Source organism: Anomaloglossus baeobatrachus, chromosome 8, assembly GCF_048569485.1.
Source record: "Anomaloglossus baeobatrachus isolate aAnoBae1 chromosome 8, aAnoBae1.hap1, whole genome shotgun sequence".
Classification (NCBI taxonomy): domain Eukaryota; kingdom Metazoa; phylum Chordata; class Amphibia; order Anura; family Aromobatidae; genus Anomaloglossus; species Anomaloglossus baeobatrachus.
The window spans coordinates 9,171,152-9,198,829 of record NC_134360.1 but is presented as its reverse complement, the minus strand read 5'-3'; the positions used below and the strand labels follow the sequence as shown (position 1 = coordinate 9,198,829).

Here is a 27,678-nt window from a genome sequence, read left to right as displayed (position 1 = left end):
GCCAATCTGCCAGACACTTTCTTGATTCCTTATTCAGTCCCGACTGCAACAGACTGTTAAATGTTAGCAATGCAATGGTTACAATTGTCAACGCGTCATTGCAGAGGGGTTGGAACATAGAGGCCAACGGGGTCAGGAAAAAATCCTATGGAAACCTTTGACATCCCTTTCAAAATTCATGGGCAAGTAATATGGAGTGTTCAATGGATTTGAGGTCAGAGCCTGTGAAGTTATTCCCAAACCTCCCCAACCATGCCAGTATGGACCTCGCTTTACACACTGGAGCACAGTCCTGCTGGAACATAAAAGGACCCTCCCCAAATGGTTCCCGTTCCCACAAAGAAGCATGCAGTTGTCCAAAATGTCTTGGAACCCTAAAGTAATTATCTCTTTTTAATGGAACTAAAGGGCTCCCTGAAAACAATCACCGAATATTATCCCTCCGCCCCAAAATCTTGGTGACACAGCTGCCTGGTGGTATGAGGCGGATTCTCTCTAACCCCACAAGTCATGGTGAGACTGCAAATGGGCAAGTGACGATGGAAGCAGTAGATACAGTTTTTTAGGACGGCTATACACAGGATCAGCAGAGAAGTATTTGCAGTTGGGTATTTTGCAGCAAGAACATGGTTAACCACAGGAGCAGCAGAGTTGTATTTTGTGATGACTCCAAGAGAGCTGTAATGAATAATTAAACCAGTACCTGGATAGAAGAAATGAGTTTTACCTTGTAGCACGACTTATTAGAGCTTATAGCAGGGACAAGATGGTATCAAGGAGGATAGTAATTAGCCTCCTGCATGGATCAGAGTCTAGAGAAGGGTTTACCAACCTTTGTCTCTGGAGCCACATGTGGCCTGTGGGCTCTTGATAATTAGCTCTTGGTTGTCAGCTTGGTACATTAGCACCAGTTTTAACTACTATGAAGAGCTAGTTTGTGGGAGCCCTGCAGAGAAGAGAAGATCTGGAGGGGCAAATACTGGCCTTGGCATAGGATAATCCCATCAGATCCAGAAGGTGTCTGGAGCTGGATGTGGTAGTTTGGTGGTAATGCCCGATGGGAATAAGCCAAGGCTAGGTAACGTGGCAGCCCCCTGGATCTAGATATATCCCCTCAGAATGATTCCTATAATTACAGCTTTTTCATTATACTGATATTGGGCAATGTGTGTCACTACTCTGGGATTAGGCCGTATTCTTGCCCTGGTGTCTTATATTCTATGGATGTCCTTTTTTTGGTGGACGCCATTAATCCTCCAGAGCAGAAGGATAAGGGGTCGGATTGATAAATCCAAATGTCCTAATTGTGCAAGTTACAATTTTCTCTTCTAATAGACAAAACTGGAAATCTAGATCCGGTGAGACCAAACAGACAAAATGCCGGGTATCGGGAGGCTGTCGGCACTGCATGTACCACCGATCGCCCGGCCGCAGCGATTGCTGAGCTCTGTGTCACCGTCCATTATTGCTGGAATACTTTGATGTCTTGTTTGTTTTGTTTGATAGGGTGAAGCACAAAGACGCGACTCCGGAGATCAGCGATCAAGAGAGGAAAGTGCCATCGACAAGTCTCCCCGAAGGCGATCGCATCATGCCGACAAGTCTAAGACTATCGGAAGGTTTTCGGTGATGAGTACGGAAGACGACGTCACCATCACGTCTCCAAGTTACCTGCGATTTTCTGCTCCCCCCGATGTGTATCTGGATCAGCTTCCATCACAACCGGTCAGGACCTCAGTGCCGCGGGCTCACACCTCCTCACCCATAAACTCGCTCTTCTGTGGACATGTGTCTAGTGATTCAGGGGATGAAATCCCTCCACCAAAACCCAAAGATACCCCCTCAACCCCGAGCAAAGGGGTCACTAATGACTTCATGAAGAAAGCCGCTGCTTTTTTGCATCGCAAGGCCAGTATGCAAAGTCCAGATTCTCCTAATGGCCAGGCCATGAAAATCCCCTCAATAAATGTAACGTCTTTTCATTCGCAGTCTTCCTATATGAGCAGCGATAATGATTCTGAGTTTGAAGATGCCGACATGAAGAAGGAGCTACAGAATCTCAGAGAAAAGTAGGTATCAAAATCGGGAGATGTGACGCGGCTTTCATACAAGTCCGTACCTGGAATGGCTTTACCAGGAAGGATTTCCATCAGTTGTGGTTTTCTCCTTTGGAGCCAGCCATGGTTATGTGGGGACTATCCATATGAATGCATTACTGTTGGATCTCTGTAAAAACTAGATGGTTTCTAGATACATTGAAGTCTTCTCTCCAGGACACCTGCAAGATTGGCAACTGGGAAAGTTAGCACTACAGAGTGCAACTGTCTCCTTTTTGTTACTAAGATGTAGAACAATGAATATAGGAATATAGACATGCATTACTGCTATGAAAAACATGGAAAAATTGAGATACTTAGCACACAAAAATGGCCAGATTTTATGTGAGCCCAACAGCCAGGTGCAAGGCGACCTCTTTCTTTTTTTTTTTTTTTTTTTTTTATGCTTTTTTTGTTTGATGGAGACCCGACAATAATAGGTTGCCTTGTCATTGGCTGTTACATAGTTACATAGTTACTTAGGTTGAAAAAAGACCTAGGGCCATCTAGTTCCCCTTCCTCCACCAGTTCTATATTTGGTCACTAAGTCATTTATAACCAACAATGTTTTGTGCACTGAGGAACTCATCCAGCCCCGATATAAAAGCTGTTATAGTATTACTATTACCATTACTACCTTTTGTGGTCGGCATTCCACAGTCTGACCGCTCCAATTGTAAAGAACCCTTTCCTATATATATATATATATATATATATATATATATATATATATATATATATATATAATATTATATAATATGTATATAATATGTATATAATATGTATGTATATATATATAATATATATATATATATATATATAATATATTTCCTGTTGGTCTCATGTAAAATCTGGCCAATTTTGTGTGCTAAGTATTTAAATTTTTACATGTTTTTCATGGCAGTAATGCATGTCTATATTCCTATATTCATTGTTCCACATAGTTGCACTCTGCAGTGCTAAGATGTCTCCTTATTGTAAGGGAGTGTGTGCACGCTGCGTTCTAGCTTGACAAAATGCAGCGTTTTGACAACTGTAAACACTGCGTGTGCCTAAATAAATGCATCTAAACGCAGGCATTTTTGATGCATTTTGGATGCGTTTTGAATGCATTTTGGTTGCATTTTTGACAGTGCGGTCCCACAGAGAGAGTGGCACAAAAGAAGTAATGCTGCTTTTTTAAACGCATCGATTTTATCATATATTTGGCATCGAAAAGGCTCCATTTAAAAAAAGTGCGCATGGAATTTTCTGACTTCTCATAGACTTTGCTGGAGAAGCACAATGCATGCATTTTGACAATGTCACGCTGCAGTTTTAAGCGCAGCCAAAACACAGGAAAAAAACGTTCGGACACAGCCTTACTGTGTTTCATGTTCAGTTTGCACCTGTTCACATTAGAAAGGTAGAATGTGCCATCAGTCTTCTTTAGATAACTGGGAAATTGACGCTTTTCTGCCTGATTGCTTGGTAAAGTGGGATAAACCTGTGCCGGTAATGTGCCATGGTGCAGTTATAGGGACTAGGATGGGACGGTCGGTGGTCATACAGATTAGTTGGCTTCCTACTTCCTCATAAACGTACATACCTGCTTCGGACAAGGTTCATTTCAATAAGATTTTTGGCATCACTTATGGCAATAAAGGGCTAAAGGGCTGTTGAGCTGACATCCAATATGCCAGATCCTTTCATATCAGTGGTCGGATAACACCACGAACAATAAATTGTGGCTGGACCACTCTATTCTACGTTGGCAGGTTTGGACTGAGTAGAGTAGCACAATCTAAGGCAAGTGTCACATATTCGACTTTCACGATTTATCAGACAGCGATGTCCAAACCTGACCTGGATCTACTGAATCTACAGTCTCATAGATGCCTATGGGGCTGGTGAATTTGGCAGATGGTCGGTCACTATATTGCTGTCCATATGTGACGCCCTGGACTAGCCAGGATGTCACAGGTAGTCCCACATACACACACACCCAACCCTTAGTAAGGTAACAGCAGCCAAACTACAAAACCTTATCACCATCCTCCGGGTTTGATGTTCACACCAGGGGGGCGGAGCCAGGCGGTTCGCTCCACCCACCGAGGAGTTCACAGGCCCAGAGGCGGGAAAAACAGTAGTCTAGTCTAGTCGAGTCTTGACAGTGAAGTGGAGTGGAGTGAAGTTCAAGGGCAGACCTGTGCCTAGGTCTGCCATAGTCTACAACAGGTGTCTGGGTTGGAGCCCAGTCACCTCTGGCAAGGAGGCTGACGGTGGTGGCCGCCTGCAGGAGCTGGGATTACAGCCGGTGGAACCGTAGGGACCAGGGTCGGGCGGTGGCCCGCCGGTACCGAATCGGGGAACCGATTGGAAACCGGAGCACTAGGAGGGGTACTCAGACCCAGTACGAGGCCCAGAAAGAACCGGGCTGAGTCAAATGAACTGATTGAGGGCTGGACTTTAGGACCTAATCCCACACAAGACCCGACTGAAGACAACAGCCCAACCATAGGGGTAAAGCCACCGCCAAGGCATAGAGACCCGAGGGGCCAGCGTCTGCGGGCAAAGAGGGCTCTCCCGACGCATATCAAACCAGGGAGCGGACTACCGTTGCTTAGGCATAGGAGTCGTAATTTCTACATAAGTGAGGTGCAGGAGAAAGGTGGAAACCACCAACCTGATAAGGGAAAAACTGCAGCCGGCTGCGGGCACCGTTCACCATCTTGTTTGGTTTACCAGAGACTCCAGCGTGTTTGTCATAGTGAGTACCACAGTGCCTTCGGGCCGCGCACCACACCGACACCCCAGCACACATCCATCCCCTCGCCTCAGCACCTCCCTCGGGCCCCCGGGACCATCATCCCCCTACCCACGGAGGGGGTCAACACCAAGCTGTGCAACACCGTCCCTGGGAGCCTAGTCAACGGCAGCGGTGGTGTCCATCCATTCACCACAACCCGTGGGTGGCGTCACGAACTTAAATCCCCTACAAACAACCACGGCTGCGGCCGTGGACCTCCCCACCGAAGTCCCTACGTGTAGCGCCCACACCCCTTTTAGAGCGACGTGACCCCCGGGTCCGTGAGGAGCTCGAGCCAACCACCGACGAGCACGGATCCGAGCGGCTCGGCAGCCGGCCGAGCCCCGGGGCGGTACACATCCATGGACCGTGAAAGTCGGATTTGTGAAACCAGCTTACGGCCTCAGACAGTTTGGTCAGTGTCAACTTTTATCATCAGTGTTGCTCATATGCAAAAAAAAAAAGACAGAAGTCCTTTTTTCTCCGTCTGAGCACTGTGTAATTTTTTTTTTTTTTTTTCATGGACCCATAGACTTACATCAAAATCAGATAGATTGATTTGGTGAGGAGCACACGATCCATGGACATTTGACCAGCCCCATAGACCATAAAATGTATAAGTGCTATCCATAAAAACCTGTGATATGGATGAGCCCAAGTCCAACTGCTCCCGAAATATCCTCTGATCTATATGCACCAGTTTGTATTTCTTGGTCTCGGCGCCGTCTTGTGCTTTTCTTCCTCTTCCCATCCGTCTTCCTCGCTCCCGTGCTGGATTCTTATCGGTGTAGGATTAATGGTCTTCTAATCCTGAGGGTCCCGGCGGCCGGACTCCTCTCCTGGAAACGCTTTTCTATCCTCTGACGGTCTAATAGCGGTATTATTCAGCACATTACACTTCGCTGGTTTTGAAGTCCTCGGTGATGAAGGGTAATGGAGTCTGACTCACTGCGCTCCTCATTATGTGACAATTTTCAGAATTCTGCTAAAATGACAGGGAATCCGGATGTTTTTGTTCTTTTCTTCGTGTTATTTGAGACTTGGTTTTCGCTTTGAAGATTTCTGTGGTTGAGTTTCTTACAATCCTGAACCTCCCATTAAAAATATGTTTTCTTTTATCCGTAAATTTATCTAAAATGCCCGGGTTTGCAGTACATTTTATTAGTACATTGCGTTTGGTCATTGCACAGTGCGGCTCAGCGAGGATTTTTTATGTATTTTTTTTTCAATCCATCAATAATGCAGACATTTATTTTGTTTGTTAATAACTTTGGTATTTAAGAACAAGTTCTCTACGGATTCCCTATAATCTCTGACCTGTGCAGCGCCACCAGTGGTGAGATGATGCATTGCAGGCTGTCCGCTGATATGATGGGCTGTAGGTAATTGTTGGATGTGTTCTCGTCTCCATGTTCTCTCTCAGCCACACTCTATTGTAGGTGATTGATTTCATGACAAAGGGACTTTATTTACTCAAAATTCCCTAAAATGTAGGGGTTTTTTTTAATGCAAACCTCGCCTTTTAGCTTTGGGCTGCGCACAGTGCGCCGGGTCATCACCTAATTCATATAAAGGCATGCGATGTGTCGCTCCGTGCTTCCACCCCGGCCGGCTAATGCCAGGTTGAGCTGCTGCCCATGTTGAGGTTATTGCAGCCCAAATTCCAAACCTGGACATAGAGACCATCTCATTATCTGCACAGGACGGAGTATACCTGTATATTAACACTAGACGCGCTGTGTACAAGGATGAGACAAGCCTCTGACTTTGAGGTCAGTTTTGACAATGAGGTGCTCTATATTTTCAGCATCTTAAAATTTAAATATCTGTCCGTTCACACAAATCCTGTAAAACTACTTTGGGTGCACAAAAGTCTGTTTCCAGGAACTGTCCTGATTCTCATGTTCTGTAACGTTCCTTCTTTTATGGGATCAGGATCTTCTTTTCCTTCATCGTTTACCATGCATTGTTCTTCATTAGCATTCTGCCAGCACAATAGGTGCAGGATCTTCTTTTCCTCCATCTTTTAGCATGCATTGTTCTTCATTAGCATTCTGCCAGCACAATAGGTGCAGGATCTTCTTTTCCTTCATCTTTTAGCATGCATTGTTCTTCATTAGCATTCTGCCAGCACAATAGGTGCAGGATCTTCTTTTCCTTCATCTTTTAGCATACATTTTTCTTCATTTAGCATTCTGCCAGTGTGACACCCTGGATTAGCCAGGTAGTCATAGTTAGAGCCCCGCACAACACCTGTCCCCTAAAAAGGTGTCATCAACCAACCATTAAAACCTAGTCACCCCCCTGAGGGCTTGATGGACACACCAGGGGGCGGAGCCAGGCAGTTGGCCCCGCCCACCGAGGAGTCTAGAGAACCTGAGGTGGGAAAACCGTCAGTAGTAGTTGTTGTTAGTTGTTGTCAGGAGGTGAAGGAGAGTAGAAGCAGGCCTGTGCCCAGGTCTGCAGCAGTCTGACAGGTGCCAGGGTTGGAGCCTGGGCACCTTTGGCTAGGAGGCATACGGTGGCCTCAGCCTGCACGAGCCGGGAAGACAGCTCGGTGGAACCGTGGTGGACCGGGACAGGCTAGTAGCCCGCCGGTAACGACCCGGGGAACCGACTCGGAAACCGGAACACAAAGGGAGGTACTCAGACCCTGAAACGAGGTCCAGAAGCCACTGGACTGAGTTAATTAACTGATTGCGGTCTGGACTATAGGTCCTTTCCCACCCAAAGTCCCGACTGAAGACAACAGCCCAACGAGGGGGATAGAAAGCCACCACACAGGCAGAGAGATCCCATGGGCCAGCGTCTGCGGGCAAAAGGACTCTCCCGACATCCACAAAGCTGGGGAGCGGACTTCCGACGCTGAAGCGCGGGTAGCCCACAAACACACAACACTGTGCAGGAGAAAGGCAGAGACCACCAACCGGGTGGGGGACCAGACGCAGCCGGCTGCGGGCACCGACCACCATCAACTTGGTTTACCAGAGACTCGTGTACGTTACTAACTGTGAGTACAACAGTGCCCTCCGGCCGCGCACCGCCCTACTACCTCACCAATGGGTCCCGGGGCCACCATCCCTGCCCACGGAGGGGTTAACAACTTGCTGCATAATATCTCCCCCGGGTGCCCCCATAACTGCAGCGGTGGTGCCTACCTTCACCACATCCCGTGGGTGGCGTCACAAACTCAAACACGGCTCCGGCCGTACACCTACGTCCCCCAAAAAGCACCAGCCCACCTTTCAGATCGAAATGGACCACGGGGCCCCCGGGTCCGGAGACGCTTGAGCCACCCACCAGCGAGCCCGGATTCGAGCGGCTCAGCTGTAGGTGCAGGATCTTATTTTCCTTCATCTTTTAGCATGCATCGTTCTTACTATTAGCACTGACATAAATACCCGCCTCTCTGTTAGGCTACTTTCACACTTGCGTTGAACGGTATCCGTTGCATTACGTTGTGTAACGGATGCAACGGATGTGTTGCATATAGTGGCACAACGGATGCAACGGATGCTGCAAAACAACGCAATTCGTTTTGATTTTTTTTTTTTTACAGTTTTACCAGCGGCAGACTATTGTAAACGATCAGCTGATCGCTCCCTGCAGCCGGCCGCCGGGTGATCAGCTGATCGCTCCCTGCAGCCGGCCGCCGGGTGATCAGCTGATCGCTCCCTCCAGCCGGCCGCCGGGTGATCAGCTGATCGCTCCCTCCAGCCGGCCGCCGGGTGATCAGCTGATCGCTCCCTCCAGCCGGCCGCCGGGTGATCAGCTGATCGCTCCCTGCAGCCGGCCGCCGGGTGATCAGCTGAGCGCTGTGACTTGCCGGCGCCCGGGCATGCCGGCGGGCGGGCGCTCAGCTGAGCGCTGTCACTTGCCGGCGGCCGGGCATGCCGGCGGCCGGGCATGCCAGCGGGCGGGCGCTCAGCTGAGCGCTGTCACTTGCCGGCGCCCGGGCGCTCAGCTGAGCGCTGTCACTTGCCGCGGCTGGGCATGCCGGTGGCCGGTCGCTCAGCTGAACGTTCGGCCACCGCGAGCCAAAATAAAGTTTGATTTAAAAAAAAAAAAAAGAGCATGCGCAGTGGAATCCAGAGGATTCCGCTGCTCAAAATAACGTTACATGCTGCGTTCCTCCCGCTGGGCGGAAGCAACGGAGCGTCGCCCAGCGGAAGCAACGCAGGTCCTTTTGGTACAATCCGTCACCCATACAAGTCTATGGGAGACAGCGGAATCCGTTAACGGATTCCGCTGTTTCCCAAAAGGGCAGATTGTAACGGAAGGAAATAAACGCAAGTGTGAAAGTACCCTTAGGGGCCCAACTATCACTGGTTTTTAATAGTATTGGCATCTATTGAACCCCTGGACTCCAGGTTGTGACTGCAGCCCCTGCATCCACCATAGTTACACCCCTGGACTGGCACTTTGTGGTTGACTTGCTCATTACCAAATGAAATAGAGTTTTGTGAAAGTGTCAGAGACTGATCAGCCGTCAGTGATTCTGATCCAGATCTAAGACAGCAGCATGGGACAGAATTGTATTTAATTTTTAGCAACATTTCTGGTCAATCAACACCTTCATCAGACTGTGACTAAATGCAAACCATAAAAACCAAACTGTAGCAAACGTGAAAAAAGTGCAAAGAATTGCAGAAAATTACATCATATAGATATAATTGTATACGAGTATCTTGAGGAATAAAAGTTAATATCTTGAATAATCTGGGTACGATCATAATTTATAGGAAACAGACGAGGCATTCCAATTAACTAATCAACTACTTTTAAGTAGTTATTTCATTATCACAGACCGGATTACCAAAATTACTTATATCCAAAAATACAGGATCCACCGTGCTTTGATCGTCCACCCACTGTAAAAAAGTGGTGCAGTTGCATCAGTTGGACTTAATCAATACAGGGTTAAAGTGAACTTGTTACGTGGAATAAATATGTACTTCTATTACCTGGTGTAGATGCCGCTGTTCTCCTGAATCCGGAGATGTTTTTCTTTTCTTTCTGTGCCTCTCTGTTCCGGAGATATGGCCTCATCTTCTCTGTGTAGAAATCCAGTGTTTATATACAACTGGGAGTGGTAATGGAGGAGACGCCCACAGAGATGTGATGACCACACCCACTTGGAAAATAATGCTGGATTCATATGCAGGGAAGAGGAGACAATATCTCGGGAACAGAGAGGCGCAGAAACAAAAGCGAAACATCGCCGGATTTTGGAGAACAGCGGCGTTTACACCAGATTAAATAAAATGCATAATTATGTTTAGGGTCAAGTCCTCTTTGAATTCACTGAAAATGGTAAGGAATTTGAATACAAAGTTTTTAACGATTGGACGTTGCAGTAATTTTCTGAATTGAATCCTAATCACGGGTACAATAGTAAATCCTCAATCCGTGCTTCTCCTCTGTACGCCGTCTCCTTACAATTACCAGCCTCTTTTGTACAGGGATGTGTTACTTTGATTATCATGTTTTTTGTTTTTTTTCTTCCTCTTTTTCCCATAAGGCACATGAAGGAAATCTCTGAATTGCAAGTGCAGCAGAGGAAAGAGATAGAGGCGCTTTATATCCGGCTGGGGAAACCTCTCCCCCCTAATGTGGGATTTCTTCATGCAGCGCCACCAAGTGGCCGCCGGCGGAGAATCAGCAAAAACAAACTAAAAAGTGGCAAGCTGCTCAATCCTCTGGTCCAGCAACTAAAAAACGGTACAAGTATGTTGCGCTGCTTTTATCTATACATCGCGCCTACCTGCATGTGGTTGTTAAACGCTTTTTAGGCTGTGTTCACACCACCATTGCCAACCATCAACAAATTTACTGACAATTACAATTCTTGGACAAAATAAATTGAATTTCTCGGACTGAGAATTTAACTTTACACTTTTATTCTTTTGCAAATTTACATTTTTATGTGCTTTACATCGATGCTTTGTCAGTAAATTTTTGCAATTGCTAGTCTTCGAGGTTGGCAACCTTGGTGTTTTCTTTCTGTTTTTTATTTCTGTTGCAGGTGATATAACTACAGATTGTAATGGATTCCCCTCCAAGGATCCATTGAAGCCTCATCTGGACGCACAGAACCATCTCGCAGGTTCCTCCCTGACGGCGTCTCCGGGTCGGGCCGTTCAGACCCAGCAGCCTTGTTCAGTAAAAGTTACGGTGTCCTCAGATAATATCTGTTCTGGGGTCGTCCGAGATGGTGTTGATATGCATGGCGGCGGCGGCGGACAAGGTGATCTATGGCGGAGGGATGTTCCTTGTGTGCTAGTTTCATTGTCCGTGCAGTATGGAGGCTGCGTAGTAATAAGGCAACGCTGCACGTGGCTTTGCTGCTGTACGGCAGGGTTTTATGGCTCAGGACAGACACTGTGAACACGATCATCCATCTTCATCCTTTGTATGTGAAATCTATTCCGGTGCATCTCTGTGCAGCCTTTGCCTCCACCGGTTATATAGACGTCATTGCTCTTTAGGAAGAGACTGCATTAATAACCTGTACGTGGCGACCTCCAGATGTCCTTACGTTTGCTAGTATTAGATATACACTTGGTAATGTATGGATGATCAGATGGAGTAAGCTTCTCTACAGATCCCACATAGATTCTCATGGTCATGTCTACTTTCTGAGCCCAGCCTTTAAAAAAATGCATGCACCTTTTATACTTATAGTGGGTACGGAAAGTATTCAGACCCCTTTACATTTTTCACTTTGTGTCATTGCAGCCATTTGGTACATTTTTTCCTCATTAATGTACAGTCTGCCCCATCCCCATAGAAATTTTTAAATTTATTAAACAAGAAAAACTGAAATATCACATGGTCATAAGTATTCAGCCCCTTTGCTTAGTATAACACACGGTCATAAGTATTCAGCCCCTTTGCTCAGTATATCACATGGTCATAAGTATTCAGCCCCTTTGCTTAGTATAACACACGGTCATAAGTATTCAGCCCCTTTGCTCAGTATATCACATGGTCATAAGTATTCAGCCCCTTTGCTTAGTATAACACACGGTCATAAGTATTCAGCCCCTTTGCTCAGTATATCACATGGTCATAAGTATTCAGCCCCTTTGCTTAGTATAACACACGGTCATAAGTATTCAGCCCCTTTGCTCAGTATATCACATGGTCATAAGTATTCAGCCCCTTTGCTTAGTATAACACATGGTCATAAGTATTCAGCCCCTTTGCTCAGTATAGCACATGGTCATAAGTATTCAGCCCCTTTGCTCAGACACTCATATGTAAGTCCATGCTGTCCATTTCCTTGTGATCCCCCTTGAGATGATTCTCCTCCTTCATTGGGATGTAGCTGTGTGTAATTACACTGATAGGACGTGATTTGGAAAGGCGCTCACCTGTGTATATAAGACCTCACACTGCATGTCACACCAAATGAGGATCATGAGGTCAAAGGAACTGCCCAAGGAGCTCAGAGACAGAATTGTGGCAAGGCACAGATCTGGCCAAGGTTGCAAAAGAATTTCTGCAGTACTCAAGATTCCTAAGAGCACAGTGGCCTCCATAATCCTTAGATGGAAGAAGTTTGGGACCAGCAGAACTCTTCCTAGACCTGGCCGTCCAGCCAAACTGAGCAATCGTGGGGAAGAGCCTTGGTGAGAGACGTAAAGAAGATCCCCAAGATCACTGTGGATGAGCTCCAGAGATGCAGTAGGGAGATGGCAGACAGTTCCACAAAGTCACCTATCACTGCAGCCTCCACCAGTCGGGCCTTTATGGCAGACTGGCCCGACGGAAGCCTCTCCTCAGTGCAAGACATATGAAAGCCGCATAGAGTTTGCAAAAAAAACACATGAATGACTACCAGACTATGAGAAATAAGATTCTCTGGTCTGATGAGACGGACATGGAACTTTCTGGTGATAATTCTAAGCGGTATGTGTGGAGAAAACCAGGCACTGCTCATCACCTGCTTAGTACAATCCCCACAGTGAGACATGGTGGAGGCAGCATCATGCTATGGGGGCAGGGACCGGACAACTGGTTGCAATTGAATGAAAGATGAATTCGGCCAAGTTCAGAGATATCCTGTAAGAAAACCTCTTCCAGATGCTCTGGACCTCAGACTTGGCCGAAGGTTCACCTTACAACAAGACAATGACCCTAAGCACACAGCTAAAATAACAAAGGAGCGGCTTCAGATCAACTCTGTGACCATTCTTGACCAGCCCAGCCAGAGCCCTGACCTAAACCCAATTGAGCATCTCTGGAGAGACCTCAAAATGGCGTCTACCAACATTCACCATCCAACCTGACGGAACTGGAGAGGATATGCAAGGAAGAATGGCCGAGGATCCCCAAATCCAGGATCCCAAGAAGACTCATGGCTGTACTAGCTCAAAAGGGAGGGTGCCTCTACTCAGTACTGAGCAAAGGGGCTGAATACTTATGACCATGGGATATTTCAGTTTTTCTTGTTTGTTTAGTAAATTTGCAAACATTTCTACACTTCGTTTTTTTTTCTGTCAAGATGGGGGATGGGGTGCAGAGTGCATATTAGAGAGGAAAAAATGAACTTTTTTGAATTTACCAAATTTAAAGGGGTCTGTATACTTTCCGTACCCATTGTATGTAAAAGGACTTTTATAATAATGGCCTAGACTAATTAAAATATGGCAAATATAGCTGGGAGTAAAACCACAGGGGCTTCATCCACACTTACAGAAGGCACAGCAGAGTGAATACACACGGATGGCCCAACTTTGCTGCGGGGGTGGGGGGGGGGGCGACCCCGGCCCAGGCACTCTGCGGAGGGTGGCCCAAGCACTTTTCTGGGGGGCGACCCCAGCCCTGGTTCTGCTGCGGGGGGTGGCCCAGGCACTACTGCGGGAAGCGGGCCCAGGCACTACTGCGGGGGGCGACCCTGGCCCAGGCACATGCACCCCTTTTTTATTTTTGAGTCATGTTTTTCTTGCTAAAAAGTTTATCTTGTCAAAAAAAATCTGCCCTTATACTCCCAATTCTCACACCATTTCCATTCCAGCCCCCAGTCTCCTCCAGTGTACACTGTTGTCTTAATACACCAGAAATATAGTGGCAAGTAAAAGTTTGTGCACCCCTGGTCAAGATTACTGTTGTTGTGAATAGTTAAGCAAGTTGAAGATGAAATGATCACTAAAAGGCATACAGTTACAGATGACACATTCCCTTTTGTGTATTAGGCAAAAAAAATTATTTTCATCTTTTACATTGTACAAATTACAAAAAGGAAAATAGGCCAATACTAAAGTTTGTGCACCCTTGGAAATTTGTGTTGTCAGGTAATTTTGACCAAGGTTTTAGACCTTAATTAGCCGGTTAGGGTTATGGCTTGTTTACGATCATTGTTAGGAAAGGCCAGGGGATGCAAATTTCACAGCTTTATAAACACCAGGCGTCCTCTAACCTTGTGCCAAAAAACAACAGCCATGTGTTCTTCTAACTAGCTGCCTAGCACTCTGAACATGGAGGCCCACACAGTAGGGGAAGGTTATAAAAAGATAGCAAAGCGTTTTCAATTTGCCCTTTCCTCAGTTTGAAATGTAATTAAGAAATGGCCGTTACCAGGAACAGTGAAGGTCAAGATAAGGTCTGGAAGATCAAGCACAATTTCTGTGAGAGCTGCTTGTTGAGTTGCTAGAGAGGAAAATCAGAACCCCTGCCTGACTGCAAAAGACCTTCAGGAAGATTTAGCAGACTCTGAAGTTTGTGGTACATTGTTCTACTGTTAAGCGACACCTGCATAAATATGGCCTTCATTGAAGAGTCATCAGAAGAAAACCTCTTCTAAGTCCTCTCCATAAAATTCAGCATCCAAAGTGTGCAAAAGAACATCCAATCAAGCCTTGTGTATTTTGGAACCAAGTCCAATGAGGTTAAAATACAACTCTACCACCACAATGGTCAAACGTATGTGTAGAGAAAAATGAGCACAGCGTTTCAGGAAAAGAATACCTTGCCAACTATTAGGCATAGTGGGGGATCAATCCTCCTTTGGGGCTGTGTTGTAGCGAATGGCACGGGGAACATATCATGGGTAAAGGGAAGAATGGATTCCATGAAATTTCAATAAATACTTGTTGCAAACATAACACCATCTGTAAAAAAAGCTGAAGTTTGAAAAGAGGAGAACAGGGGACGGCTTCTACAAATGAATAATGATCCTAAACACACGTCAAAAGCCACAATAGACGACTTCAAAAGGCCCAAGCTGAAGGTGTGACAATGGCCTCACAGTCCCCGATCTGAACATCATTGAAAATCTGTGACTAGACCTCAAAAGAGCAGAGCATGCAAAACGAGCCAGGAATATCACAGAACTGGAAGATGTCTCTAAGCTAGAGTAGTGCATGCAAGACGAGCCAGGAATCTCACAGAACTGGAAGACTTCTCCAAGGAAGAGTAGTGCATGCAAGACGAGCCAGGAATCTCACAGAACTGGAAGACTTCTCCAAGGAAGAGTAGTGCATGCAAGACGAGCCAGGAATCTCACAGAACTGGAAGACGTCTCCAAGGAAGAGTAGTGCATGCAAGACGAGCCAGGAATATCACAGAACTGGAAGACGTCTCTAAGCTAGAGTAGTGCATGCAAGACGAGCCAGGAATTTTACAGAACTGTAAGACGTCTCCAAGGAAGAGCAGTGCATGCAAGACGAGCCTGCAATCTCACAGAACTGGAAGATGTCTCCCAAGGAAGAGCAGTGCATGCAAGACAAGCCAGGAATCTGACAGAACTGGAAGACGTCTCGCAAGGAAGAATGGATGAAATTCCCTTAAACAAGAATTGAAAGACTCTTGGCTGCTACAAAAAGCGCTTACAAGATGTGATACTTGCCAAAGTGGGTGCTACTAGGTACAAAACATCACCAGCAAGAGAAATCTAGTTGATAAAAATTAACCTTTATTAAATAAGAATTTTTTTAAAAAAAAACAGGATGTTTCAGGAAGGCAGACCCCCTAGAAGGGGTTAAAAATTCTATCACAACTTATTGTTATGTTGGGAACACAAACCAATTTTACATAATTAGTGTCACCTCGTATACATAATATGTATGTGTATATAATAATGGAACGATATGCTAAATAAATATATATAGTAACATAAGTGTGTTTATAAAAAAGCAGTCATTCCCACCAGCTGATAACAAAAAGCAGCTAACAAAACATATACCTACGGGGTATCACAAAAGTGCAAGTAAGTGTCCCACACCCTCTCCAACGCACGTTTCGCACTTGTAGCACTTTTTTTTTGTGTTTAGATACGAAACATGCATGATGCCCAAACTTTTGCATTGGCCCATTTTCCTTTTATGTTCTAAAATATAAAAGAAATGCATCATCTTTCACTTTCTGCCTTTTTAGGGATCATTTCATCTTCAGTTCGCTTAACTGTTCACAATAACAGTAATTTTCACCAGGAGTGCCCAAACTTTAACTGCGTGCACCATTCTGAAGAATGTTGCATCAAAAACGTTAAAGATTACAGTAAAACAAAAAAGGAAAAGGGACTTGAATAAATCACATATGATGGATCGGGGCCATTGTGTTGTCCTACAGCTTAGAATGTCTCTAAATGGATAGAAAGTGCGGCTTCTTTACCACAAAGGGAACCTTTTCTTTGTCGCCTCATCAGATCTGTTAATTTGGAAACTGTAGACGCTTTGTGAGCAGAATCTCTGTGACCGTGTCCTCAAAATGCAAATCGATGGCCTCCGTGAAATGAATGGTACAGGGGAGTCTGGGTGCCATTTTTATTTTTTAAAGGACCGCTCTTGAAGTAGACATGACCCATCCAAATCATTGCACCCAGATTACATAACACCTCCTTCCTTCTTCCTTTTGGTAACGATGCAGCCCCCAGTCCCGTGCTTGGTAGTTGAGGGTCTCTTGTATGATTTCTGGCCGCGCGCGTCCATGGCTAATCATAGTTTACCAGTGTCTCTGTTTTCTTCCCTCTATATTCACTTGCAGGCTGGACGGTTTACCACCAAACGTCTGAGAGCGTGACCTATAAGTCTAGTAGCAAACCTCGTACCCGATTCCTCAGTGGACCTGTGTCTTTATCCATCTGTTTGTATTTGTTCTTTTCTATTTATTGCGCCTCATATCTTCCGCTCCCAATCGTCTTCTTTTCTTTTATTTTCCATCCGCTTCTCCACCTTCCCTGACGGCTCATCCATTCTTCCGGATGTGGTACCCAACCTTTGTCCAGAGTCTTCTTCTTTTTTTTTTTTTTTTTTTTTTTTTTTTTAAAGTGTGAAACAAACGGACGTGTTTTTTTTAGTGAAATTCTATGAGAATATTTTTTTTTTTTCAAGAAACACTAAACTTTTGGAAAGTAATTTGGCTTAGGCTTCTGTGCCGCAGGTTGAGTATCACCGTCCGATCCTGGCGTCATCCCTCCATTTGTGACATGCAGGTGCTGCCAGTTATTTTTGATTTCTTTTTTTATTTCCCATGTGTTATTTGGATGCTTTTGTGTGCGCAGCTTTTACTAAATGTCTGGGCAGCAAAATGGTGTGGGCAGGAGCTCGTAGTCTGCGCAGCCAGACACTAACGTGTGCACCCCTGTGCTTGACATATGTAGATTTTCTTATTGGTTTTTTTTATGTAATGCTATGAGATTTTCCGTGTAAGTGGAGTGACGATCCGTGGACAGCCGCAACGGAGTGATGAGTGGTCTGAGCGTCTGTAGCGGGGCATGTAGGACACGGAATTGGGTTGATATCAATAACTTGCATTTGTTCATGCTTATCATATTCTTTACATGACATTTAATACTTTTATATTCAACATTACTAATATTTATTTTTTGTTCTGTCATTTTTTCGTTTCGCTATATTCCGCTCTAGTATCTCATGTTTCTAAGACTCGGAGGCCGGGTGATCTTTATTTAGAATATTGAATAGCATTATATAAAATGGTGCAGATAGTCGCCCTCCCCGAGGTGCACAGGGTGTTTATTCCGGCAGACGGGCCGTGCGCTCCGCTGTGCAGGGATACGGCATCAACAAAGCAACTGATTAAAATCAGAACAAACAGTATATCCCGTCCACACAGGATAAAAATGAAAAAATATTTTTCTTTTAAAAGTTTATTTTAAATGTTTTTAAGAACCCAACATATAAGGAGCGATAATGCACCACTGTGCAACACCGTAAGAAACGTCGTAACGGTTGCATAAAAATACCGTCTTATTGTGGGCTACATATCAATGAACCAAATTAAATAACTGATAACAGGGGTGCTAGGTTTGACTTAATGGTGTGTACTACACCTAGAGGACTAAACCAGGAGGATCCAATCCAAGGCCACGTCGGATGGAGGCCGGTATCTTGTTGTGACCGACATCAAACGGCTAAATCATTATTATTATTTTTATCTAATCGGAGTGGATCCACCTGATGGATTATTATTATTTCTTATTATAGCGCCATTTATTCCATGGCGCTTTACATGTGAAAAGAGGCATACATAGACACAAGTACAATAATCAAACAAAACAAGGCATAGACAGGTACAGGGGGGGAGAGGACCATGCCCGCGAGGGCTCACAGTCTACAGGGGGAGAGAGGACCCTGCCCGCGAGGGCTCACAGTCTACAGGAGGAGAGAGGATCCTACCCGTGAGGGCTCACAGTCTGCAGGAGGAGAGAGGACCCTGCCCGCGAGGGCTCACAGTCTACAGGAGGAGAGAGGATCCTACCCGTGAGGGCTCACAGTCTACAGGAGGAGAGAGGACCCTGCCCGCGAGGGCTCACAGTCTACAGGAGGAGAGAGGATCCTACCCGTGAGGGCTCACAGTCTACAGGAGGAGAGAGGACCCTGCCCACGAGGACTCACTCTACAGGAGGAGAGAGGACCCTGCCCGCGAGGGCTCACAGTCTACAGGAGGAGAGAGGACCCTGCCCACGAGGACTCAGAGTCTACAGGGCATGGGTGAGGATACAGTAGGTGAGGGTAGAGCTGGTTGTGCGGCGCTATATCAGACTGAGGGTTACTTCAGGTTGTAGGCTTGTCGGAAGTGGTGGATCTTTAGGATCTTTCTGAAGCTTGTCAAGGTAGGCGAGAGTCTGATATGTTGTGGCAGTGCATTCCAGAGTATGGGGGAGGCACGGGAGAAATCTTGGATGCCATGTTGGGAAGAGAAGATGAGAGGTGAGTAGAGAAGGAGATCTTGTGAGGATCGAAGGTTACGTGTGGGTAAGTACCGGGAGACTAGGACAGGTTGTGGATAGCTTTGTACGTCATGGTTAGGGTTTTGAACTGGAGTCGTTGGGCAATGGGAAGCCAGTGAAGGGATTTGCAAAGAGGAGAGGTCAGAGAGTCGCAAGGGGACAGGTGGATTAGTTGGGCAACATATAGTGTAGAATAGATTGTAGAGGTGCGAGACTGTTAAGGAAGGCCACATATATTGACTTGAAGTTTCCAGCACGAACCACTGAATTTAAATTTAATCTGTAAGAACCTCGCGGTCCTCATCGGAAAGATCTGGGTTGATATCCTTCCACTTCAGCCTTTACAAGCGGAGGAGGACCGACCAACTGGAAAAGAGACTATCTATGGGTGAGGGCTTTATCTGAGGCACGAGGAAGGGACTGGAGAGATGTTCATTCCAACTGGACCTCGAAGAACCAAACTCTGACCGGGTAAGGGTACTTTCACACTTGCGTTGAACGGTATCCGTTGCATTGCGTTGTGTAACGGATGCAACAGATGTGTTGCATATAGTGGCACAACGGATGCAACGGATGCTGCAAAACAACGCAATTCGTTTTTATTTTTTTTTTTTTTTTTACAGTTTTACCAGCGGCAGACTATTGTAAACGATCAGCTGATCGCTCCCAGCAGCCGGCCGCCGGGTGATCAGCTGATCGCTCCCAGCAGCCGGCCGCCGGGTGATCAGCTGATCGCTCCCTGCAGGCGGCCGCCGGGTGATCAGCTGAGCGCTCCCTGCAGCCGGCCGCCGGGTGATCAGCTGATCGCTCCCTGCAGCCGGCCGCCGGGTGATCAGCTGATCGCTCCCTGCAGTCGGCCGCCGGGTGATCAGCTTGAGCGCTCCCTGCAGCTGGCCGCCGGGTGATCAGCTGATCGCTCCCTGCAGCCGGCCGCCGGGTGATCAGCTGAGCGCTGTCACTTGCCGGAGGCCGGGCATGCCGGTGGCCGGTCGCTCAGCTGAACGTTCGGCCACCGCGAGCCAAAATAAAGTTTGATTTAAAAAAAAAAAAAAAAAGAGCATGCGCAGTGGAATCTAGAGGATTCCGCTGCTCAAAATAACGTTACATGCTGCGTTCCTCCCGCTGGGCGGAAGCAACGGAGCGTCGCCCAGCGGAAGCAACGCAGGTCCTTTTGGTACAATCAGTCACCCATACAAGTCTATGGGAAACAGCGGAATCCGTTAACGGATTCCGCTGTTTTCCAAAAGGGCGGATTGTAACGGAAGGAAATAAACGCAAGTGTGAAAGTACCCTCACATGCCAAAGTTACAAATATTGGAAGAACCCGGATTTAGGTCTTTATTGTAACTCCTGCATTTTTATTCCATAGGAAGTCCAAAAACACTTACCAGCAAAGTTATAAAAATATGGACACTCTCAGCTTAAAGCACCAGGCCAGTGTCTTTATGTTTTTTTGGCATTGGAGTAGCGTTTTTAATGCAAGTCCTCTGTCCCCGGTCTTATACTTTTGATCCCAGCGCTTTTTGTTGTTGTTTTTTTTTCTGCGTTGCTTCAGTTCCACAACGACATTTTGTGCCCATAACTTCTGACTCTCTGAAAGTCAGAAGTCACATTGCGAGTAGTGACTACTGGGCCAGTCGAAAACAGGGGTTCTCGGGTGCAACTTGAGTACTGAGTATAATTTAAGTCAATGGGAAACTCCAGCATTTTTAAACTCCGATGTTCAATCAAGGAATGAACTGTGGTGAGAACGCTCACTCATCACTAGTTACAAGTGCTCAATGAGAGCCAGAAGGAGATCAGGAAGAGGCCAGAGCGAGGCTCACATAGACTTATATTATGAGTTATGACCTTAGCTCTTCCATGAAACATTGGAGCTGCCAGCAGGTTACAAATTGCTGGAAACCGACCGGAGCAGCAGCGATAAAAGGAGAAAACACTAGAAAGTGAGTATAAGGGTATGTGCCCACGATCAGGACTCGCTGCATTCAGAACGCAGCGAGTCCTGACTGGGGGCGCGCGCGTCTCCTCCGCAGGAGACTGCAGGAGACTGCAGCTGTCAGTACCCAGGATCAGGGTTCGGAGCGCTGCGGTCTCTCGCTTGTGTTCTCCCTACGGAGGATGCAGGCAATTCCGCAGCAAACAATTGACATGTTGCGGTCTGGAAAGACGATCCGCAGGTCAGTGTTTGCTGCGGAAAAAACAAGCATAGTGGGCACAGGATTTATAGAAATCCTGTCCACTATGCTTGTACTGTAGACCGCAGCAGTTTGGACGCAGCTGACGTATGCTGCGTCCAAACCACTGCAAATACTGATCGTAGGCACGCACCCTAAGACAGATGGCAGGGGACTTAGGGTTAAAGGGAACCTGTCACCAGATTTGGGGCCTATAAGCTGCGGCCACCACCATCGGGCTCTTATATACAGCATTCTAACAGGCTGTATATAAGAGCCCAGGCCGCTGTGTAGAACAGAAAAAACACTTTATAATACTCACCTAAAGGGGCGGTGTGGTGCAGATGGGTGTCTCCATTCTCTGGGTTCGGCGCCTCCTCTTTCGGCCATCTTTGTCCTCCTTCTTCTGAAGCCGGGGTGTATGATGCATCCTACGTCATCCACATGCGCCGGCATTGAGGTCCTGCACAGGCGCACTACAATACTTTGATCTGCCGTGCTCAGGCCAGGAGATTGTCTGCTGCTGAATTCTTCCCAAATTCCTACAATTTTTTTCGGTCATGCTATAGTATTCTGGGCTGACATGGAGGAGAATTTTCTGCTCAGACCATTAGGCAGTGTTCACGCGCAGCATTTTTTAAGCATTTTTTTTCTGCACCAAAAACCTTGTATGGACAGTAAAAATACTGCTTTTAAAATGTAAATGTCACTGCATTTTTTTCTGCCTTTTTGGGGTGCAGACTGTGTGATTGTCTACAGTACATGTTTAATAAAGTTACTTTTATTCATCAAAAACATGTGTGCTGCATTTTTGTAGCATTTTTACACTTCCTCATTGCTTTCTATGGGTGAAAAAATGCTGCAGAAAAACTGAAAGAATTGACACACTGTAGAATCAAAAAACACTGCAGTTCTCAAATTCACAAAGGAATACAGCAGCGCTCTGTATACTCTTTTGCAGTATATATTGGAGGTGTAGACCGCCTCCTATTCTGACAATACGGTCTTCCCATCAGCCCCAGATTGTGATTAATTAGTGCTGATCCTACCTGCCAATGTACTTGTAGACTTTTAGTCCAGGAGAGTTAGGAAATTAGGATAGTGTCCCATAAAAGAAAGGTCACCTTGCCGTGGTTGATGGGCTCAAATGAATCCAGAATCTGTGCGCCTTGAATTTTCCAAGTATATTTCATATCTCATGAATGCAGTTTACATTTCATATACTCTGTCTTTACAGATATCTTCGTGTTTGCAGAGGCTGCTGTATTCTTTGGTTTGTGTTTTGTGTAGTCATAGCAAGCGGCACCTGTTCACACTTAGTATGTTTTATTTGGAGACGCAGGACAGATTTTTTTGCAGTTCTCAAATTCAGTAAAAGTAAAAACAAAAATGTGTGTGATATGTTCTAGCTTTTGCTGGTATTGTAAAAAGCTGCAAAATATACGGAGTGTGAACATAGCCTTACTTCTTGTGGCCAAACCACACATTTTAAAAAGTGATTACATTTCGTAAACTTCTGTCAAAATACAAATTTTTGGGAGTTCTTTTCATTTTTGGGTGAAGTTATCATTATTTTAATATGGCCACTGAGATTCCTTCGAATCGTCCACTTGTGAAACTTAGGCCTCCGGTTATGATAGCTGCTCCTTTTTATGTTATTTAGCATTTCTAAAGTAAGAATTTTAAGGCTAAATACGATGGCTCACTCAGACAAGACTAAACTTCACCAATTTCCCCTGTTACCTGTATGGAGAGCCTTGTTTGCTGCTGACCTTTTTTCGTCTGCGATGCTTCCCGGTGGCTGCACAGGGGCTGGCTGCACAGATATTTGTCGTCTTGCATTCTTTATGTTGTGACTTGCTGTTTGTGTTGTGCCTGCCGCTCCTTGCCCTATAACTGTGTAATAACCGCAGCCTGTTGCCTATTCCGTTGTGCCTAACCGCCTGTCTTGTACTGTTTTGCCTTGTAGGGTCCACTCTGAAACGGCTATGTCTAGGCAAAGATCACAGCAGTAGTAACTATCCGGTTTTTATTTTTCTTGTTTCTTGGTATCATCCCTCATAGCATGGAAAGTTTTGGTTCTTGTTCTAGCCTGCTCACTTACTGCAGGAGAAAAGTTTTTTTTCTGAGCATTGTGCCATTGACATTAAATCAGGTATTTCTCGGATAATCCACGCACCGACGCCGTGCACTCCGGTGTGATTATCTGCATGCTGTGTACATATGGTGTTTGCGCTCTTCTTGTTATGCCCTGTGATCATTTTCTTGGAACATGTTGTTTGGTTGTTGTATTCTCATTCTGATTGACCTGAGGATTTTCATAATTACTAATTTTTTTTAGTCCCTGTGGGACTAAAAATGAAATGGAAACTAGTGATGAGCGGGCACTACCATGCTCGGGTGCTCAGTACTGGTAACTAGTGATGAGCGGTCACTACCATGCTCGGGTGCTCCATACTCGTAACTAGTGATGAGCGGGCACTACCATGCTCGGGTGCTCCATACTCGTAACTAGTGATGAGCGGGCACTACCATGCTCAGGCGCTCCATACTCGTAACTAGTGATGAGCGGGCACTACCATGCTCGGGTGCTCCATACTCGTAACTAGTGATGAGCGGGCACTACCATGCTCGGGTGCTCTGTACTCGTAACTAGTGATGAGTGAGCACTACCATGCTCGGGTGCTCAGTACTCGTAACTAGTGATGAGCGGGCACTGCCATGCTCGGGTGTTCTGTACTCGTAACTAGTGATGAGCAGTCATTAGCATGGTGGTGCTCGCTCATCACTAGTTACAAGTACCAAGCACTTGAGCATGGTAGTGCCCGCTCATCACTAGTTACCAGTACTGAGCACCCGAGCATGGTAGTGCCCGCTCATCACTAGTTACCAGTACTGAGCACCTGAGCATGGTAGTGCCCGCTCATCACTAGTTACCAGTACTGAGCACCTGAGCATGGTAGTGTCCGCTCATCACTAGTTACCAGTACTGAGCACCCGAGCATGGTAGTGCCCGCTCATCACTAGTTACCAGTACTGAGCACCCGAGCATGGTAGTGTCCGCTCATCACTAGTTACCAGTACTGAGCACCCGAGCATGGTAGTGCCCGCTCATCACTAGTTACCAGTACTGAGCACCTGAGCATGGTAGTGCCCGCTCATCACTAGTTACCAGTACTGAGCACCTGAGCATGGTAGTGCCTGCTCATTACTACTAATTAGGCTAAACCACAACCCAAATTACGTTGTCTGTTTTTGATTGACTAAATGGAATCTGAATGCAGATCTAGATTTTTTGGGTTATGCTTACATTTGCCACCTATTCCTGCCATAGGCAACCAATGAAATGTTATATTTTAGCAGAATATAAATGTATAAATAGTGCTTCATTCTACGAGCTAAAGTGAACCAGTCATTGCCATGTTTAATAAATATAAATATATATATATATACATACTCACTCGGGTACCATTTGTACAGAGCTTTACTAGTAGAGGTGGAAAGCTTTTGTTAGTTGTATGTTAATACCAAATATAGCTTTTCTGGTAGCATGCTACTGAGCTTTAAAGAGAGTCTGTTGGCATAAAATGACTGTTCAAACAAAGCACAGGCGCTCGGTGCACCATGAGCGCAGCCAGTGTACTGCACCTTCCCATCTACTTATTTTGCATCAATCTCCATTCTTCTGACTTCTGCAGAGCAGAGCTGTCAATCAAGGAAGAAGAGGGCAGAGAGAGATGGAAACCCAATAGGTGTGATGGAGCGCGTGAGCTTGGTTTGAGCAGTCATCCTGTGCCGACAGTCCCATTCATATTGCGATGTACATGAGTTTTTAATGGTGACAATTAACCCTATGTTATACAGGTGCTCACCTCTCCTCTGAATATTAGTGCATTAGTACAACATTGGGATTTGGTTGATTTTCTTAAACATTTGTGCCATTTTTTTTCCATGGTTACAGATTTACTTGTATTCCTTGACAATTCTGGTAGAATGGTTGTTGTGCCATGGAATAAACAGGCTGGCAGATGTTCATAGCCCTATAGTATATTAAGGTTGTAGATATGGAGTCCTATCTGAATGAGAATACAAAAAACAGAATGGAAATAATAAAGGGAATCCATCAGCAGGTTTTGTAATGTAACCAGAAAGCAGCATGATGTAGGGGCAGAGACCCTGATTCCAGCCATGTGTCACTTACTGGACTGCTTTGTGCATTTTTGATAAAATCTGTTTTCTCTGCTGAAAATCTAGCAGTTCTCTGAATGCTGAACTCTGTAAAACCCTGCCCACACCACTGATTAGCAGCTTTCTGTGTATAACCCCGCCCAAACCAGTGATTGACAGCTTTCTGTGTATAACAACGCCCACATCACTGATGGGTACCTTTCTGTGTACTCTGTGCATAGGCAGAAAGCTGCCATCCAGTGGTGGGGGAGGGGTTTTACAAAGCAGTAGGACTACTTTGCACAAGACTAGTCCTGTAGTGATAATCTCCTACTGATAAAGCTGTGGTTTTTATAAAAAATTCAACAAACAGCCTAATAAGTGACACATCAGTGAAATCCTTGTATCTGCCCCTACATCTTGCTGCAGTCAGATTAAATGGAAGAAACCGGCTGACTGATTCCCTTTTATAAGGAAGTTTGGTAAGACGTCTGTAGTGATTGAGTCTTTCTGCATTTGTCTAGGATCCTCGACCAGCAGCCTGGCTGCGGGCCCTGAACAGCCATCGGGCCCCGCTGTGAGCACCCCACAGATCCAAGCGCAGTCTAACAATAGCAACAACAAGAAGGGGACGTTCACAGAAGACCTTCACAAGCTGGTGGACGAGTGGGCCAGCAAAACTGTGGGGGCAGCGCAGTTCAAGCCATCCTTAAATCAGCTGAAGCAGTACCAGCAACGGCTGGACCTAGAGCACAAGCCGGCGTCCAGCAGCGAGGACGCGCCCGCCGTAAGTGTGTGCCGATATAAGAATGTTTCCAAAATCCAGTCTAGGGGAAACCGTCCCTTTTTAAAAGGGCAGATGAAGCGATGACCGAGGGACCACCGCGGTGCAGAGTAAGTTACGGGGCCAGATGAGTTTACAGAGAAAACTGGGTATTTATTGCAGGGTAATGACACGTAAGGGCGGCTGGGCAACAGAGGATGATACACAACTGAGCTATTTAGCTGGAGCGAACTACAACTGTCACCTCAACTATTGTCGCGCCTAGGAATATGGGGTACTCGGTCCCGGGCAGTATATATATTGGGAATGTCACTTTGGTGGCTGTTGCTCGGTTCCGTGCCCTGGGCCCTTTTTGTAAAGTGGGGATATATTTACAAGGGATTAGATTAGTGTTCATACGTGACGCCACTTGCGGTGTGCGGCTATGTGGATGGAGTCGCCGCTGCACAATGTCCACTACTGGGGCTGGTGTAATGGCAGCCTGGATGTTAGACCCTCCGCAAGCAGGGCCGGGCCCCAGAGGATAGATGATGGGACGGGCGTCAGAAGAAGGTAGACTACACAAAGGGTTCAGTGCAACTGGTTCTTTACTCACTGTCTGGTGGTAACTGGTCACCGTCACCCGAGGCCGGCTGGTTTCACCTCCAGGTCCCCTTTGTCCCAGTGCCAGTGTAGTAATCTGGTGCCTTCTGCCCCTGCACCTGTCTCTGGTTAGTGGGTCCCCGTGGCGTAGAGCAACTGGGGGTCCCCGTCCGGTGGTGGTTTTTTTTCCACTTCTGTCCGAATGACGGTAGCGTGAACCCTGTGGGGTTGGAGTCTCTGGTCCTGTCCCAGTTCTCTCTTTGCTAGAGTCTCGGATTTTTAGGGTCAGCGAGGTTTTTAATGGTCCCCTCACTGTGCAGGCGTTAATGTGGCGCCCTGGACAAGCCAGGACGTCACAGGTACTGCAACAACACACCCCACACCCCGGTCAGGCACATCAGCCGCACACACAAAATCCTTGTTGCCTCCCTCCAGGGGCTGATGTCCACACCAGGTGGGGTGGAGCCAGGCGGTTGGCTCCTCCCACCGAGGAGTTCACAGTCCTGGAGGCGGGAAAAGGGTTCAGTTGAGTTGAGTGGAGTTTGGAGAGTTGAGGAAGTGGTAGTGGAGGAGCTGACTGGCCGTGTCTGGGTACGTGGCCCGGGCACCTGACAGCAAGGTTGGCAGACGGTGGTGACCTTCTGCAGGCTAGGCCGATTGACGTAGAACCATAAGGACCGGGGACAGGTGGTGGCCCGCCGGTACTGGACCGGGGAGCGAAGACAGGCCAGCACCATTCGGCAGGGCCTGCGGACCCCGACCAGGCTTGGAGTCGCCGTTAAATCGGTCAAATCCGTCAGCGACGGGAACCTCCGGGGTTTCCCAGGAGTAAAGACCCGACTAAAGGCAACCGCTCAACCGTGAAGGGAAATGCAGCTAGAGTTCCCAGG

The 27,678-nt window shown here is 46.5% G+C and overlaps 1 protein-coding gene across 12 annotated transcripts in view; it reads left to right on the top strand.

The window, feature by feature from the left end:
* Positions 1-27,678, top strand: part of WNK2 (WNK lysine deficient protein kinase 2) — a 162,247-nt gene that overhangs the window by 125,242 nt on the left and 9,327 nt on the right. For 4 of the 12 annotated variants that reach the window (XM_075321285.1, XM_075321293.1, XM_075321281.1 and 1 more), the window contains 6 exons: positions 1,507-2,069; positions 10,406-10,611; positions 10,910-11,131; positions 16,873-16,971; positions 23,225-23,269; positions 25,947-26,209. In XM_075321285.1, coding sequence (XP_075177400.1) covers positions 1,507-2,069; positions 10,406-10,611; positions 10,910-11,131; positions 16,873-16,971; positions 23,225-23,269; positions 25,947-26,209 — 1,398 coding nt within the window. The remainder of the gene's footprint in view (positions 1-1,506; positions 2,070-10,405; positions 10,612-10,909; positions 11,132-16,872; positions 16,972-23,224; positions 23,270-25,946; positions 26,210-27,678) is intronic. The other 8 variants (XM_075321284.1, XM_075321283.1, XM_075321286.1 and 5 more) reach the window with 8 other exon arrangements.